This window comes from Lethenteron reissneri, chromosome 14, assembly GCF_015708825.2.
Source record: "Lethenteron reissneri isolate LAM-NWPU_2019-01 chromosome 14, ASM1570882v1, whole genome shotgun sequence".
NCBI lineage: Eukaryota > Metazoa > Chordata > Hyperoartia > Petromyzontiformes > Petromyzontidae > Lethenteron > Lethenteron reissneri.
The window spans coordinates 2,838,060-2,855,207 of NC_083792.1; the positions used below are offsets into that span (position 1 = coordinate 2,838,060).

The 17,148-nt window shown below is 46.0% G+C and overlaps 1 protein-coding gene across 1 annotated transcript; it reads left to right on the plus strand.

The window, feature by feature from the left end:
* The first annotated feature begins 4,761 nt into the window (after window positions 1-4,761).
* On the plus strand, window positions 4,762-15,969 carry RTRAF (RNA transcription, translation and transport factor). Its single transcript, XM_061551283.1, has 8 exons — window positions 4,762-4,922; window positions 6,578-6,702; window positions 8,485-8,584; window positions 9,689-9,775; window positions 10,080-10,168; window positions 12,478-12,546; window positions 13,280-13,328; window positions 14,201-15,969. The coding sequence occupies exons 1-8, from the start codon at window positions 4,862-4,864 to the stop codon at window positions 14,353-14,355; spliced, it is 735 nt and encodes a 244-aa protein (XP_061407267.1). The 5' UTR covers window positions 4,762-4,861; the 3' UTR covers window positions 14,356-15,969.
* The last annotated feature ends 1,179 nt before the right edge of the window (window positions 15,970-17,148 follow it).

The window sequence follows — 17,148 nt, forward strand, 5'->3', positions numbered from 1 at the left end:
GCGAAGCAAACTCAACATGCACACGAGACGCACACACACACACATCTCTGTGATCGCATGTCCGTTCATCCGTCACGCTCTGGATTTACCAGACGGTACGCAGGGAGGGAAACGTGCCTCAAGCCAAACATTGTCCTTCGGCGATATCCTGCACTGTTTCGACCAAGACGTTCTTGCGACCTAAATACATTATTTTCCAATCCATTTGCAACGAGAACTGACCCCAGGAATGCACCACACTCAGCTGATTATGCAAAAACTGTTCATCGGTGTTACGCAGCGGTACGGATTGCAGTGAAATATATTTTTTTCATTTGTTTGGTAAAGCCCTGTGAGCCATTCGGCTCTTGAATCGGGTGCAACCGCAACAAACAAAACATGAACAAGAAAACATCTTAAAGTGACTACGCGCAAACAGAAAAATCCATGAAAAATCAGCAAAATCTTCCAGAAAAAGCATCGTACACCAACGCTGTGTGCAAAAATCGCAGTGGGATGCAAGTCAAACAACAACAACAAGACGACTTAAATTAAAGCCATCAGTTTAACTCCGTACTACAACAAACAAACATTGCCAAACCCAAAAACTTTTCGAAATCACCAAAATAAAGCCATAAAAGCAATGTAACAGTGATCATAGGAACTGTGACCGAAATTTCACTATAAACGACATAAACAACATGTACCACCAAACCTTGTCGCCATAGCTGGCTGCATGAGTCACTCCACAACAGCAGGAGCATCAGTAGGAGTATCAAAAATTCCCAATGCATCTTTAAAGATCAGCACACTAAATCAAAACACAAGATCAGACTTTGCAGCGGTCATCCGGAGCGAAACATTTTATTTTAGTTTTAGGCCACTGAATAGCAGTGGCAGATAGGGGTGTACAACTCCTCTAGAGAAGTTTTGAATGAAGATCTCATAGGTAGTGATTCAAGTTCCAGTTTATTGGTAATAGCATTCCAGACCTTGGGGGCATCAATAGCAAAGGCCCTTCCTCCAGTATTTGTACGGCTGTAAGGAATGTGAAGCTGGTAAATGAGCGAAGACCTTAGGTCACATTTGTTCTTCGAAACATAGAGGAGATCCAGCAGGTAGTCTGGGGATTATTTTGTAAGTACATCGTGAATAAATAAGATCTGATGCACAAGCCGTCGAACATTAAGAGATATTAAGTTTGACCCTGAACCGGTCATGGGCATCCCACAGATCGACTCAGCCTTAAATGAGTACCTGGTAGGGTTTGGAAAACATCGCAACTCGGGTAGTGTAGGGGAGCAATAGTGTCGTGGTTAATGCACTGCGCTACAAACCTGGCAACCCGAGTTCGATTGTAGCTCATGGCCAACACCAGTGACAATTATCTGAACCAATCCTGGGCCTCCCCTAGGTCGACTCAGCCTCAAATGAGTACCTGGTGTGATGTATAACATTATCACGAGGGAGATAAAGGCGGTCGGGGGTAGTGCTGGCCATCGACCACATTGTGCACTGTTCCGGCCTTCATAGGTGCTCGCTAACAGCATTTGCTCCAACAGTCTAAGACTAGTTTAACATGTAGGCTTTCGCGACCAATATCATCCAGAATATAGTTTTTTTGGGTTAGATCACATCAATATAGATGTCTCGTTAAACCCGCCACCACCCGACACAGCCAATTAGTAAGGTTTGTCACGTAAACAGGACATGGCAATTCGTTACCAGTACAGCACACCGGGTGGCGGCTGTGTCGAGTGGTGGCGGGTTTAACGACATTTATTTTTATGCGATCTAACCCAAAAAAACTATATTATGGAGTCGAAGAATACACGGATGATCTCTGTCTTTGATGTGGGCGAGGTGCACGTGAGATCAGGAGCATCTCCCATATATTTGCGTACCACGAGACAACTCAAATCAAACCCAGAGCATAATCACACACACATTAATCAACGAAGTCTATGCCAAACAAGGCCCCAACAATGCAGTTTACTCGCAACGCCTCTTTGCACTATCCCCACACAGCAATGCATCAACACGACTTATTTGTCAGCCTGAAGCCCCCGTCTCACACTGTAAGACGCAGGCTCTATGAAGGGTGCGAAGGCAGGATAGGAATGTTGCTCTGCGTGTGAACACAAGCAGGGGTTCCAGTGGCAGGCAGAGTTCCAGAGTTCTTCAAAATCAATCACAACCACCACCTTGTGGCTTTCTTCCCCACAATAGCAGGACACCTCCTCGGGGGGGCTGGAGGGTGCACGCCCTGGGAGGTTGACCTCAGCCGAGTTACACACGCATCCACCTCCACGCAGCCTCTCACTGGCTGCAGCTCCACGCGATGTGGCTGGTCAGTCCTCGGAGCCATTTATATCAATGTGTGTTTTTTTAAGAGATGGCCATGTGCCTCTCTCCACGTGGTAGCTCCGATTCAATACATTCTGGTCTGGCTTCAGTCTTTCTCCCTCCTCTCCATTTGAATGATTACGCTATTCGGGGCATGCCATGTCCATGACTTTCAGCCGGGTAATTTCTCAAATGGGTCACACCATTTGCAGGGTTTTCAACAGGGTGGGATATGTTCAAACTTTTTCCCGTTGAATTAGAAAAATTAGTTTTATACGCATAGTGCAAATCATGACAAACACCATTTCGCCACAATCAGGAAACATTTTATTGTGACATTCTTATCAGGCCCCGTTGCTGTCTCCAATTCATATCCACTTTACTTTTCAAGCCTATGGACTGCGAAGAATTGACTGAAATGTTTCCCATTTTTCTTTTTAACGCAGTGTTATTGACCAATGTACTGAGTTGTTTTGTTATTTGTGCTTGTGCACGTCTAGTGGGTTCCAGGAGACTTGAGACTTAACTTTAGAGGCAGCACATTTCTTTATAACAAGGAAACACAACTGCCCTTACCCCGCTCTCTAGGGAGGTACAGCCTCCGGGCTAACGTGCCCTATCACTGGGATTAACTCAGAGCCCTCCGGCTAAGGTGGAATTAGATCACGGATTTTATGTACTGTACTGAATCGGACGTGGATCTTATGTTTGTTTAGAATTTTGGAGATCTTTTTGGTCACGCCTGCTATGTATGGCAACGTGATAGTTTTGATCGAAGTTTCAAGTGGCTGTTTCTGTATGGTGGGAGAAACAGCTTGGCGGATGGTGCGGTCAGAGTATCCGTTCATCCTGAGGGCCCAATGTACATGTCTCAATTCACTGGTCAGGTGGTGTTGATCAGAAATGCCATGAGCTCCGTGGTATAGCGTTTTGATGAGAGAATTATTTTGAGACGGGTGGTGGTGGGAATCAGGTTTCAAGTAGGAATCTGTGTGGATAAAATTATGCAATTAATATAATGTATGATGCAATACCAGGTTCAGATTGCATCATTCATTGTTTTGCCCAGTCATAGATTTATTCATAGATCCAATAAAAAATATACTTTAGTCATTTCTGGTTCAAATTGAGATTCTTTCCCTTTATAACTCACTTATCCTCCGCCATCTCCAAGTCAATGGTTTAGCCATGCGCTTCAGATGTGCTTCTGCGGCCGTCTGGAACGTTCTTCCTTCCGATATTAGGAAGCTGCTGGAGCTATGCACTTTTCAATGTAAATTGAAAACTACTTTCTTTAGAACTGCTTTTTGTGTTTAGCTTGTACTCACACAATTAAACACATTCTTTTTGTGATGCTGCTGCATTGGCACAAGTACGAATAACAACAAAACACCTCAACACATTAATCAATAACAATGTGGGCTCATAAGGAGACATTTTTTTACAGCATATGGTTGGGGCAATGCCCCTTCTTGAGAGCACATAAACTCCATAGCACATACAATGTATATTAATGATTATAACACATTATTTGGGCATACTGACAAAAATATATTACAATAATAATGCAGCTTAATTGTCAAATTATTCCCAACAACAAAACTCAGACGTCACCTGTCTGAAGCGATTGGACGTCCATTTAGTGTCTTGGACTCATCAGTAATCCATGGCCAGGAGTGATACAGCAATAGTGGACTCACAGAAAATTACAGGGTCTGGAAATCCTCTTAAAGAAATGGGCAATACACTTTTTATGACATTATAATCGATATTCCAGCAAGGAAGACGTGGATTACACGTAAATTAGCTTGTGTCATTAAGGGGCAATGTCCTTGCGTTGGTTTTTCTGCAAAAGTCAACTTCACTTCACGTGTTCTGTGCTGACTTCCTTCTGTTCACTGTTGTTGCAAGTCAGTGCTGCTTGCCCTGTGTTGTCATTCCGCATGTTTACCCACTGAGTCTCATGACTGCCGTACAGGAGGATCCTTTTACCATCCCCATCAAAGACTTTCCTTCCATTATCTGTCCATTCGAAACTTCTCAACCACATTCTTAACGTGTAGAGGCTTTCGCGACCAATATCATCCATAAAATAGGGTTTTTTTGGGTTAGATTGCATAAATATGATGTGTGGTTAAACCCGCCACCACCCGACACAGCCAATTGTAAGGTTTGTCACGTAAACAGAACGTGCCAATTCGTCACTAGTACAGCACACCGTTGCGTTGGAGAGCAAACCCACAACATTTACAATCTGAGTTCGACGTTTCGCCAGCAATTACAAGCGCCATCATCAGGCGACAGCCACATTTCCGCCACCGCATATAAACAAAGCTGGCAAATCATCGCGGTCCCTTAGCCGCCCGCGGCGTCAGAACGACTCCCCCCACTGCACGCGGCCCCTCCCTCAGTCGTCCTCGCGCGTGCCGCCGCGTCACGTGGTACGGTGGCAAAATTGCCGCGGTCCCTTTCGTCGGTGGGCCCCCCCCCCCCCACACACGTGGCGCGGGTTGGACTCGAGTCGCCGGGCCTCGCCATGTTCCGCAGGAAACTCGCGGCGCTCGAGTACCACGAGCCGGCCAGCTTCAACCACAACGGTGAGCGCGCGGGGAATACACGGAGACTGGTCGCCACCCTCCACCCCCAGGGTGGGCCCTGCCGTGGAAGAGACACACAGAGACACGCCCGAGTGACAAGAAGCTTTGGGCCTCTGTATACAAAACAACGCCATTCGCTACCGGGTGACGTTTGCGTCGCCACGGTGCCTCGTGCCAGGCTGGGTGCACTTGGAGGCAACCACGTGAAGTGGCGAGTGCTCGCTGCTGACAGCAGCAGCAGGAGGAGGAGGGTATCGGGAGAGACCCATCAGGTGCCATGGGGTTTGGCTGGCCGAGGTGACCGGCGCATGTCACCGCCAGTCTGCCGTGTTTATCCCCCTTAATGTGCCAACAACGGTGGAAACGGCAATAGCAGCCTCTTGTACGTTTCAGTTTTTATTTCATTTATTAGGTATAGCCCTGTGAGCCATTCGGCTCATGAATCGGGTGCAACCGCAACAAACAAAAACCAAAAACATGAACAAGAATACATCTTAAAGTGACTAAGTGCAAACAGTAAATCCAAGAAAAGACAGCAAAATATTGCAGAAAAATCACCGTACACCAACACTGTGTGCAAAAATCCCAGTGGGATGCAAGTCAAACAACAACCACAAGACAACTTAGTTAATTGACGCAGACTGGCGTAGCCCGACTTGAATGAGTGCTCATATTCCCAGGCCTCTTTTTGTTTTCATATTCTTATTCATAGCAATGCATCAGTGATTGTGATGTAGTAACACATTAATCATCACTGCATTATTGACGTCATGGTAATAGCAATGCATTAATTGTGATAATGATGGCTATCGTAGTCCTAAAAAGTAACATCAATTAATGAGGGTAACAATGATAGCAATATGTTGGTTGGTAGTGCTATGGCTGTATAGGTTGGAGCAGTGTTCTTTCAGAGGAGGCCACTTTCGCCGATAAGACATCATCAGTGTGTGGGCCGCCACAAATTTGGAACCATTGGGGGTTGGGGGTGTTTTCACATGTTGTGTATTGTCAGGGGCCACACTGAAGGCCACCATTCGCCCGTGGGCTTTGCAATGAAGAACACTGGGTTAGAGCTGTCTGCACTTTGACATGTAAATACAATACAGTATTTACAACAATATTTATAACAAAATTTAATACGCGATCAAGTCACTGCCTTTGTTCCCCTTGTATCGGTCCACGAAAGCCTCACCGAGTCTCAATGTTTTATTATTTCACGGAGGCACCTGCATTGGGATGTTTGGGCAATTCTTCTTTAGTGGCTGTTTTGTCTTTTTGTGTGGATTGGTTAATAGGTCAACGTGTTGTGAACAGGTTCTTTTAAAAAAAACTGTAATTTAACGTTGCAGTTCGACATGGTTTCAGACGCACATTTCAGGTACTTTTTTAAGATGTGGATAATCATTCGTGTAATCATTTATGCAAAACTAATTAAGATGTAGCTGGCATATTGAGTTTTGCATATTGATATTGAGTACTGTATATCTGTCTTGATCCATCATTTGGGCTCTTGGCCAAGGGAACTGCCCATTACACCCATGGGTGTCCCTTCATTGTTCGTTAGGAGCAGTGTAATACTCCTTTGTGTACAATGATGCCTAATGTATTTGTTAGCTGTTGGGTGTATAACGCGTGTGTCTATCTGCCCACCGTAGATGAAACCGAGTATAGAAATTTCATCCTGTGGCTGGAAGATCAAAAGATCCGACACTACAAGATCGAAGACCGAGGCAATCTGAGAAACATCCACAGCACTGAGTGGCCAGGCTATTTTGAAAAAGTACGTTCGTCTAAAGGTGGTTGTCTAAACCTTTGCGGGTGCTTAGTTCACAAATCATGTGATTAAAAGCAGCCATGATCCATCTGCCTTTGTGTCCCTAGTGACGTCATTTACACATCGCACCAGGTACTCATTTGAGCCTGAGTCGACCTTGGGGAAGCTCAGGACTGGTTCAGATAATCATCACTGGTTTTGGCAGTGAACGGAAATCGGGATGCCAGGTTCGTAGAGCAGTGCACTAACCACAATAGCGCATGCCTGTAATGCAGCGCGCGCTTCGGTTCACCCCGTGGCTTGCTTTCCCGATTGTCTGTGGTTCCTGGTGCCCTCTGATTCGTTTTCGCTCTTCGAGAGCGAGCGAATGCTTTGCAGCGCATTACAAGTTTAAATTATTATTAAGCCCTCCCCTAGATGTTGTCCTCTCTCAGGGTCTTTGGTGCAACGCTCCATCCAGCTTTCTGCAGACGGGTTGAATTCATTGCTCCACTTCCGTGGTGGACATTCCCCTCCGGCATGGTCCTCGCTGCCAAAGTTTGTTTCTGCCCAAACAAGAAATGGGGCAGTGCTCTGGCACTATTGGTGATTGTCTAAGCCAGTGGTGGAAATTCTACATTCCCTTGCTGGGGGCCAGTTTAACCATGAAATGGTCACAGCTTGCAGGTCAACCAATCTGCCATCCGATTCTTAGCAATTCATAACTTAATGGGATCATTGTGGATAATCTATACGGATAACAGGATCCACAATAGGGTGGCATGTAAGAGGATTTAACTCAATGGGCACGATTCACATGTTGGTCAAATGACAAACACACGTTACCTTTGTAATGGACGTAGGCATTGTTTTTACCAAATGTGCATCTAAAATTAACATTCGTAAACATGCAAGTTTAACCGTGTTTGAGGACAGCCAAACATTCCGAAGGTGGAAAATTGTCAAACTATTAATTTATAAATTTTAAAAATTACATTTGTGAAAAATCTGTATATGGCATAGGGCATACAACAGCCATCTGAACATTTTCACGGAGGTGAGGCCCCCCCCCCAACCTCTGTAAAAATATTTATACCCCTCCGGGTGCATCTCTGCACGCACATGCACATCTGAGGAGCGGTGGCGCAGCGGTGAGTGCGCTGCTCTACGAACCCGGCATCCCAATTTCCCGCTCACGGCCAACACCAGTGATGATCTGAAACCAGTCCTGGACCTCTCCGAGGTCAACTCAGGCTCAAATGAAAATCTGGTGTGATGTGTAAATGTTGTCACTAGAGAGACAAAGGTGGCCAGGCGAGGTGCTGGCCACCCACCCCCTCGTGTGCCGTGCCAGCCTTAATAGGTGCTCGCTATTAGCACCTGCCCCTACAGTCTGTTCAGGACTATGGGGGGATCTTTGTGTTTGTATTCATTTGCAGCTGTGGGAGGACACACCTGTGTGCTTGCATGTGAATCATATACTCCGATTTGCGTCTTCCCTTTTTACGTCATTTCATAAATACGCCGTCACTTTATTTATACCACTACCTGATTTGCATCACCTTAATCCACACGTCACTGACAGCATCCGTCCTTTCTTCTATCTGTCGTCTCGGCCTTCGCCTCCATCTACTCTAAATTGCTTTGATTTACATCGTTTCGATATGTCGTACACGTACGTCATCGGAGTGGGATCGGAAGATAAAGTGATTACTTACACATGTCGTCGGAATGAGAAAGGGTTAATACCGCGGTGTGGTGTTTTCGACGAGCACGTTGCATTTAACGTCTTCATCCAATCGTTCACAGTACTTGGCTGACGTGTGCTGCCCGTTCATTGCAAAGGAGAGGGCCGAGGTGACGGACTGGCTCCTTGGACTCGGGGTGCGGCTGGAATATGGAGACAATGGTACGATTAAATCCGAAATGTCAACCCACACAGCGATTAACGGTCTTGCTGATTAATTAACCTGCGTGTTAACAGCAAAGCAAAGCACAGTGATGAACTCAAAGCGAAAGTAGTTTTTTTTGGGTGATGTTTGCAAAATACATTCGCGTGATCGTAGGCGGATTGAATCTGTAAGCGATAAATTCAACACAACTTTGACTGTATAGTTTATATGCAGATGTAATTAGACCAGACGCGGAGTGAATTTATTACGTGTCAGAATTAGAATAGTGATTTATACTGGAGGAATCTGATGAGCGATAAAGCTCTTTTCCACAGATGCCCAGTGTTGAGGCAGCTGGCCAGTGTTGGGCAAACAATTGACCCACTTTTGACCAAGGTAACCAGAGAGCACAGATGTAGGTGTTTTTAAACTCATCACTCACACAGCCAACAATGATCTATATCTAAGAACGCACAAGTAAAGAAACAAATATACTGTTGAGAAGAAGAATTGTAATTCATTATAATCACAGTTACATTAGCGTTATTAGCTGACATTCACAATTAATACTGGTAGGAACCTCCTGGTTACACCAGCCCACAGGGGATTATTGTGTCTGTCCATCGTGCATCCAAACATGGGAGGGGTGGGGCTGGGTTGAAAGAGGAGGGTGGGGAGGGGCTGGGTGGGGAGGGGCTGGGTGGGGAGGGTGGGGCTGGGTGGGGAGGGGCTGGTCACCCCGTGGTGCCCTTATAAAACTCAACATTTAACCTACTCACGCCGGCTTGTGCCCGCCCTCACAGTCGGCCATATTTGCGGAATACACCACGCCGCCATTGACCCTGGCCATTGACCGAGCAACCCAACGTTCCTACCAGCTCCCTCCGCAGGAATGTGTTTATGGATGGCAGATTTGTAATTTATCCTAGCCATGGAGGAGTGAGTAATTTGTAAAAAAAATTATTGTATTCAAAGTTGTTGTGAGTGAACGGAATGTATGTATGTTGCACTTCTTTCATACCGTACGTAGCCAACCGTGCTAATCGGAGGTGCGGAGGAATCATGACTGGTCAGCTTTGTGAATAGTTGATGTGTCAATCGTTACCGTATTTCCTTCACAGTTGAGAAGTACAACAAGATTTCGGCAGACAGTCTAAAGTCATCCGGAGGAAATTCCAAACCTTCAGACCACCTCACCAATCTCGATGGTAAGCATGTAGGAAAGTTTCCATTGCGTATTCTTATTAAGAGTAATGTATATAAATGAAGACAAACAATATAGCCTTAACAGACTTTTGAGGCAAGTGCTGTTAACGTGCACCTATGAAGGCCGGCACGATACGTCTACACGTGTACGCTTACACTTGTGTCGTGTGTACACGTACGTCATTGAAAATGAATCTGAAGAAAAACTGATGACGTACTCGTACAGAATGGGAAAGGTTTAACAGTCGCTGTGAGTAACTGGGGAATGCGTGCCGTCTGTACCGCATCACCCTCTTGCCCGTCCAGTGAGCAACCCCGACGTGAAGGCGGGGGTGTCTGCGCTGGCCAACCTGCTCCAGATTCCCCGACATGACGACTACCTTGTCATGCTCAAGGTACTGCGACCGCTTGCCCATTGTGTTAATTTCCAGTCTAGAGTCAAAACACATTTTCCATGTCTCCAGTAGGTTGGATTATGCGCCTAACTAGTAGCCACAGCCATTGGTTGAGGTGTACTGGATATGTTGTGCCCGTTGCGGAAATATTTTCCGGGTCACTGACCCAGGAAGACCCGACTGAATTTAAGCCCTGGTCACAAGTCAAATCCACACTGTCTCTCTGATCGTTTATTAAGCACAACGCTCCGATAAATGTACGTCACGTATCTACTTCCGAAGTTGCTTCAGTAGGTCCACATTCTGTGTAACACCTTTTAAATTTTCCATATAAAAGGTGTTGCACAAAGATATGACGTTGATCGGGTAATATTCTGACCTGTACTCAGTTGATCCACTTGTTTGATTTCTTATATTGTTTGTGCTAAAATCGGATTGAATTAGATTCTGAACTGAATTGATGGTACACCATGAATACATATTCAACGATTAATTCGGCACAACACTTTACTCATCGCTCCATCTCCTCGGTACACGTCCAGTCGGACGCGTTCCATCCCTTGGCTGTCACTCCGTTATTATTCTCGATCATAGTCCATCATTCCGTTGCTTTATTATTATTTTTAGTTGTGGCTGCTGTGCACGCGCATTGCAGTGACCGACTTAGTTGTAGAATTGGCACTGTTTGCAGGGCAAGCAGCAGGGGGTGTGGACCCACACCGAGGCTGCGGTGGTAGTTGGGTTACCAAACCTTGCTTCCCGCATAGGCCCGCCCGTGGCCATCCGCGTGTGGTGCTGTGGCCACAGCGCTCGACTCATCTCTGGGGTTGATCAAATCAGTGCCACTTTTTTGCAAAGCCAACCTAGGGCCAACAACCGTATCACCCTGAATGCGCCCGATCTCGTCCGATCTCGGAAGCTAAGGAGGGTTGAGCCTTGTTGGTACTTGAATGGGACAGTCAACCTTGGGTTGTGCGTAATTCTGGACGCAGACTTCCCACAGGGGATTGTGAAATTTTCACAATTGTCTGAGGCTTATTAATGAAGAAGAGTGCTGCAGTACGGCTTGTTTGAGCAAAGAGACACTTAAACTATTTATTTGTTTTCCCCAATCATATCTCCCTCGGAGCAATGCCACCTTTCGTGTTATAGATTGGCCCACAAAAGCAGATATCACAGAGCTAACTCTGAGATCCCTTCAGATAACTCTTTGTATGCCCAGTTGGGGGCAGCACTTTCCCACTCCATGTACCACGTGAGAGTAACGTTCGTCACATGACAGTCAATCCAGTTTATTTCTCAGAGTTTAAATGTTGCCGAATTAAGTGCAGAAACAAATGTAACGGAATTGTTTAAATTGTGCGTTCATTAGTGATCAGGCTGAGACCATTAACTCACTACAGTCTGGATTTGCACCCCGGATCTCAGCGTTGCCAGCTCAGAGCTGTGACCTCCGAGCACTCCACCCTGCAACCTTATCTCAATTTCTTTTTACATACAGATAGTCCCCGAGTTGCGATGGGTCCGACTTACGATATTTCGATCTCGCGATAGCGATACGACAAAATTGTAAAATATTTTACATTTCGCGCGGCAGGCAAACGCAGCAGCATACGAGGTACGATACTGTACGTTGGGACGCTGCCGGGATGTACTGTACGCATCTCCCGCCTTTGTATTAAATTGCAGTTCATATCGGTAGGCTAAGAATTGACCTTGTTTTTTTACTTTACATTTTACTGTGCAATACAGTATTGTACTTAATAAATACATACAGTATATAGTTTATACAGTTCGGTACTGTAAATTGCTCTGTTTTGCTAAATTATCACCATTCTTTAAGACTCCTGGGTAGGCTAGGCCATCTTCGACTTACGATATTTTTGACTTACGATGGGGTCGTCGTAACGCATCTCCATCGTAAGTAGAGGACTACCTGTATATAGCACTTTTATTGAGGTATGCGCACAAGTCCGGTACAACACGCCGAGGGTTTTTGGGGAGGGGGACAGAGGGGGAAGAGGGGGAGCTTTCCAGCGCTTGCACGGGCCTAGGAATGGGGATAACAACATGCTCGGTGCACACCTTGAGGGGTTCCCCGATAGGGGGAGTAGGAGTTATTTGTGCTTATGGGGGGGGGGAAGGGGGGAGGGGAACACTGTTTCTATATTAAGTAAAAATGTTTGAGTAAGCGCACGCGCGTCACGCACACCGCCGGTCTCGTCCCTCTGTTTGAGTTGGACGCTGCCACTCTCCTTCCGCTGCTCACCAGATCATCGCCGCCTTTGCCTTCTGTGTTTGCCCTGCAGGCCGTTCACATCCTGGTGCAGCAGCGTCTCTCCACGGAAGCCATCGCCAAGGCGAACGAGAGCAAAGCGGTGAGATGCTCGCGCGGACGGCAGCACAGCAAGTCGGCATCTAGTGACTCGGCCTATCCCGTTGATCAACATCGGTGCTCGTGCTCGCGGTACATGCATCAAATCGTGCGTTTTAGAACCAGTTATTTACAAATGATTGCAAATAATACGTGAATGTTACAACTCGGGTAATGGGACAAACCACTTTATAAACGAGACGGTGAACGCGATACGTTCAAGAATCTACAGCTCAATCGAATCGCGACCCGGAATCGTGACGATTCATTGACTCATCGAGGTAGGTGGGTGAGCGGGGAGGGGGTGGTGACAGTTGCATGTTGAGAAACGAGGATTGAATATCAGCAAGATCCGGACAGTATAAAGAAATATTCTTATTATGAAGATCACATTGAACAAGATGGAACATTTAATATACGGCTAGTTTACAGATATTATTTAATAATTCTGCGACCTCACCTTGCACACAAGTCTAGCACAAAGTGTTCAAATCCGATTTGTTGATGGTTATCACTCTGCACTACGAACATTATCACGGCTATCAGCAGTGAAGGGTGAAATATTAACCGGTCCTTGGCGCCACTTATTCTCCTTCTCTAACCCGCACTGACCAGCGTGGTGAAGTATGGTCGTCCCTCCATGGCCGACACTGCAAGGGAAGGCCCCCATCCAATAGTGGATTGACAAGGAGCCGTAACAATTGTAATGTCTAATGTTGCGTCTTCGCTATTTTCAGGGCATCCCGATCGCTCTGGATCAAAACATTCTTGGCTTCGACACCGGAGGTGAGCGTTATTAACACTCTTGATTTTCAAACGCACGATTGTCATATTTGGACATGATTATACTATACAGAGAATGGCAAGCCAGTCGCAGGTATAAACTGGCTAAAAAGCCTGGGCCGAAATATCTGAACTTATATTCGACTTGATTTAGCCATACACAAGAAGAAGTAATAAGCAGCGGGGAAAACATTTCTTGAGCCTGGACGTAACAGGTACAAAGAATTGATGGTATGGATGGGAGTGGGAAAGGAGTTGCGGATCCTGCGGTCATTTGTGTTTTATTTGAGTTGCTAAAAATCATGTACTGCTCGCCAATATAGCAGCTCCGTTATAAGCCCAAACGCAAAATGTGAAACATCTGTGCCCCACCAAAACTGAGAATGTAAAACTGCCTATTCACCTTCACGTATAGCATTGAATCAGTCGGGTGGTGCTGCGATAAGAGCACTTGGCTGGCTATCGAAAGGTCAAGAGGTCAGAATCTTGTCATGGGTCAACCCAGAGTTGATTAAATAAGCACTTCTGTGTGGGCACTGAACAGAGATTACCCCATGCAAAGACTGGACCCCATCATGGGAATGTGAAATTTACACCTTCGACACATTCTACTATTTACTACAATGTTTATTTTACCAGGTACCCACGAGGCAAAATAGCTCTTTTTCAGAAGTGACCTGGCCACAAATGATAGCTCAGCAAAGTGGCCTATCACATGGAAATTTATAGCGGCCATATACTCTAAACGCATGTTTCTAAATGTGGAGAGAAAAAACTTTGTTGTCCTCCCACGCCTCCAATTACCACGGTTGTCTGCGTAGAAGTCCGACATACATACGTAAACGCCGCGGTGTCATTTTGTCTCCTCCATGCAGATGCCACCGTGAACGAGGCGGCGCGCATCCTGCGGCTGCTGCACATCGAAGAGCTCCGAGAGCTGCAGACCAAGATCAACGAGGCCATCGTGGCCGTGCAGGCCATCACAGCCGACCCTAAAACTGACCAGCGGCTCGGCAAAGTTGGGCGCTAATCCTGCTGCGTTCTCGCGGCACACTGAACGTGCGCCGGTACCGGGACTTTTCCTGGGCCGTTCCCGTGCTGTGGTTGTTCCCACGATTGTATGATTGGCTGCCGTAAAGTAACTGTTTTGGGGGGGGGGGGGGGGGGTGCCCTGTTGCTATCGAGTAAAATATTTCCGATTCGTTTCTGAAATCCTGTTTGACCGTTCCCGACGTGTGAGTGCAGCCACCGTGCGCTTGAAGTTTCCCAAGCTGCTCTTCGTTGGCTAATATGGCACTGCATATCTGCAGCGCCAGACCTACATAACTGCAGCACCGGCTCCCATAATGCACCACGTTATGTGACTTGCATGTGTAGTGCCGTGTTCCCTACCTCGTGTTAAAGGGTACAGCAGTCGTAAGTGGCAAGGCATTGCCTAAGCATTGCTCCTAAAAGTTGAGTGACCATCACTTTCAGTTTTTTTTTTCCATGAGCAAAGATTTGAACCTGTGGTAAAGTCTTCAAACATCATGGGTATGCAGCTCCAAAACGAGGACTGCGTCCTTAGCTCAGCATTGTCTACCATACATAAATTAGATGTTGGTTTCACGTAATACACTGCATCTCAAGGCTGTACGAGATCAATATGACATACACATGCTGTAGATGGTGAAGAGAGTCATAGGCAGAGGGGAAGAGGGACGTCTCAAGCCTGGATTTGAGCCAGGGAGTTAACAACACATTGCTTGGGGAGGAAGTTCCATATAGGGGTAGCAGTGGAGAAGGAGCAACTTCCCACTGATGAGGATTTCGTATGGACAATGAAGAGCACTTTTTAAGTAATTTGCCAATTTAGTTGCTTTATTACAATTGATACATTCAAATATATTAAACTTTCCCATAAACCAAAGGCGAGGATGGGAAGGGAGGAGATGAGGCCTCGTGGGTTTGTGGGGACACAATTGAGTCCAGCACGGTTTAGTCCCAGCCCGGTCGCGGTTCCAGCTCGCGTTTAACTCAGCCGTGATGTGTGCAGCGATACTTTAGCAGGTGGAACGGCTGCGTAAACACAAACACGCAACGGTGCACTTGCTTCATCTAAAGGTTGTCCAGATGAATTGTAACATTGGGTGTATGTCTTCTTGGTTCTTTTGGTAAAGTCACGTAGAAGGGAAATAATAAAATAATAAAAATTAAACAATACAATTCTAACGACGTTTCGGCCACAACGCGAGCAGCCGTCCTCAGGTGAAGAACAGGGCTGTCGGAAAGACAGCCCTCATCAGGTGCGTTTTATTATTTTATTATTTCCCTTCTACGAGACTTTACCGAAAGAACCAAGAAGATGAATCCCTGCAGTCACGAAAGCTTTAAATCGAAAAAAAAAAATCGGTTTATGCTTTCAAAAAACCATACGAGTGATGTAAAAAAAACTTAGAATAAGTCCCACGTAATGTTTCTTTTCTAGTTAAAGTCTATTGAAGTTCAAATGCATACAAGCACCAATTCAACACAAGACAAGTTCCCATCTTAACGTATACAGGAGTGAGCTGTGCAAAAATGAGATGCTGTGTTTGCACAGTTTGCGTCTAAGAATACTGCTGTATAAAGATTAAATAAGGAATAAAAACTACTGGAGCATTAACGTTACCTTGGTGTCTCTTTAGTCAAAGCCATAACATGGAACACATCGTCCAGCAATGCCCATTGCTCATTCGCTGGCGGCGTCTTGGACGTTCGCAACTTTGCTCCCATAGCCCTTCAACTGGATCGGCGACCTCATCAACAAAACACGTTATTAATCGCCTTCCCGTATAAGAGATGAACTGAAGGTTCGCGCGAAATGGGCATTGGTCTTTACGTGCATTGCACCCAGCAACACGATAATTGTAGCAAACTGGAAAGCAAACGATGCACTTCCCGCTTTTCTGCTGAATGTTACGTAAGCTGGGGCGCAATTCCAATATATCGCAAATGTTTACATTCAGCAGAACTATCTTTACATTAAACACAGCGCTAAAGTTACTATGGTATTCACGTCGAAGAGTAAATCTACCGGAGTTAAATGTGTTGAATTTTAGAGTTAACGGTTCCACAATGTGGTACTAACGTGTCCCCACTGTGAACCGTCGCACAGAGTTACACAATTTAATTGGCCTTGCAGTGAAGGTGAGCCGATTAGATTCGCATCGGGGATTTGAACTCAATAGCTCAGGGTGAGTCGGGTCGAACAGCATGCAGGGCCACAAGCCTGCTAATGTTAAAGGAACATGGCCGGCCTTTATCATAATTTGAACTTAAGCTATTTAATGTTAAAAAATTTACCAGGCCCACTGAGCTTTAATACCGCTCTCAGACGCGACCTAGCCACAAATTATAGCTCGGCGAAATGACATCACGTGGAACTTCATAGCAGCCAAATACTCAAAGCGCATGTTGATTCTAAATGTGGAGGGGAAAACCGGAGGACTTGGAGAAAAATCCACGCGACCACGAGGAGAGAGATACGCAAATTCCAAATACACAGGCTTGTTAAGTGACGCCCAGTATGCACAATATTCGCTTGCTCTAGAAGAGAGAACGACTTGGAGGTGCGAGGAACCACAAACAAGTGGGAAGGCAGCAGAAATGACCGGACTTTCATGTTTGGCACCACTGGGATCTCCAGTCCAGATCTCCCAAAAATCGAAAGAGCAACGGTGAGACGAGGAACAGTGAGAGTGCCAATCTCCGTACACAAGACTGAGGTCTCTCCTACGATGTTCGCAAACTCCGTCCAGGCAACCATCACAAAGAAGAAGATCCAGAAAGGCAATGCCCATAG

Excerpts from the sequence above, each read along its gene's own strand:
- RTRAF (XM_061551283.1), top strand. The coding sequence starts at position 4,862 with ATGTTCCGCAGGAAACTCGCGGCGCTCGAGTACCACGAGCCGGCCAGC. Across the intron at positions 6,703-8,484 it reads GGCCAGGCTATTTTGAAAAA|TACTTGGCTGACGTGTGCTG; the intron begins GTACGTTCGTCT and ends AATCGTTCACAG. Across the intron at positions 13,329-14,200 it reads TCTTGGCTTCGACACCGGAG|ATGCCACCGTGAACGAGGCG; the intron begins GTGAGCGTTATT and ends TCCTCCATGCAG.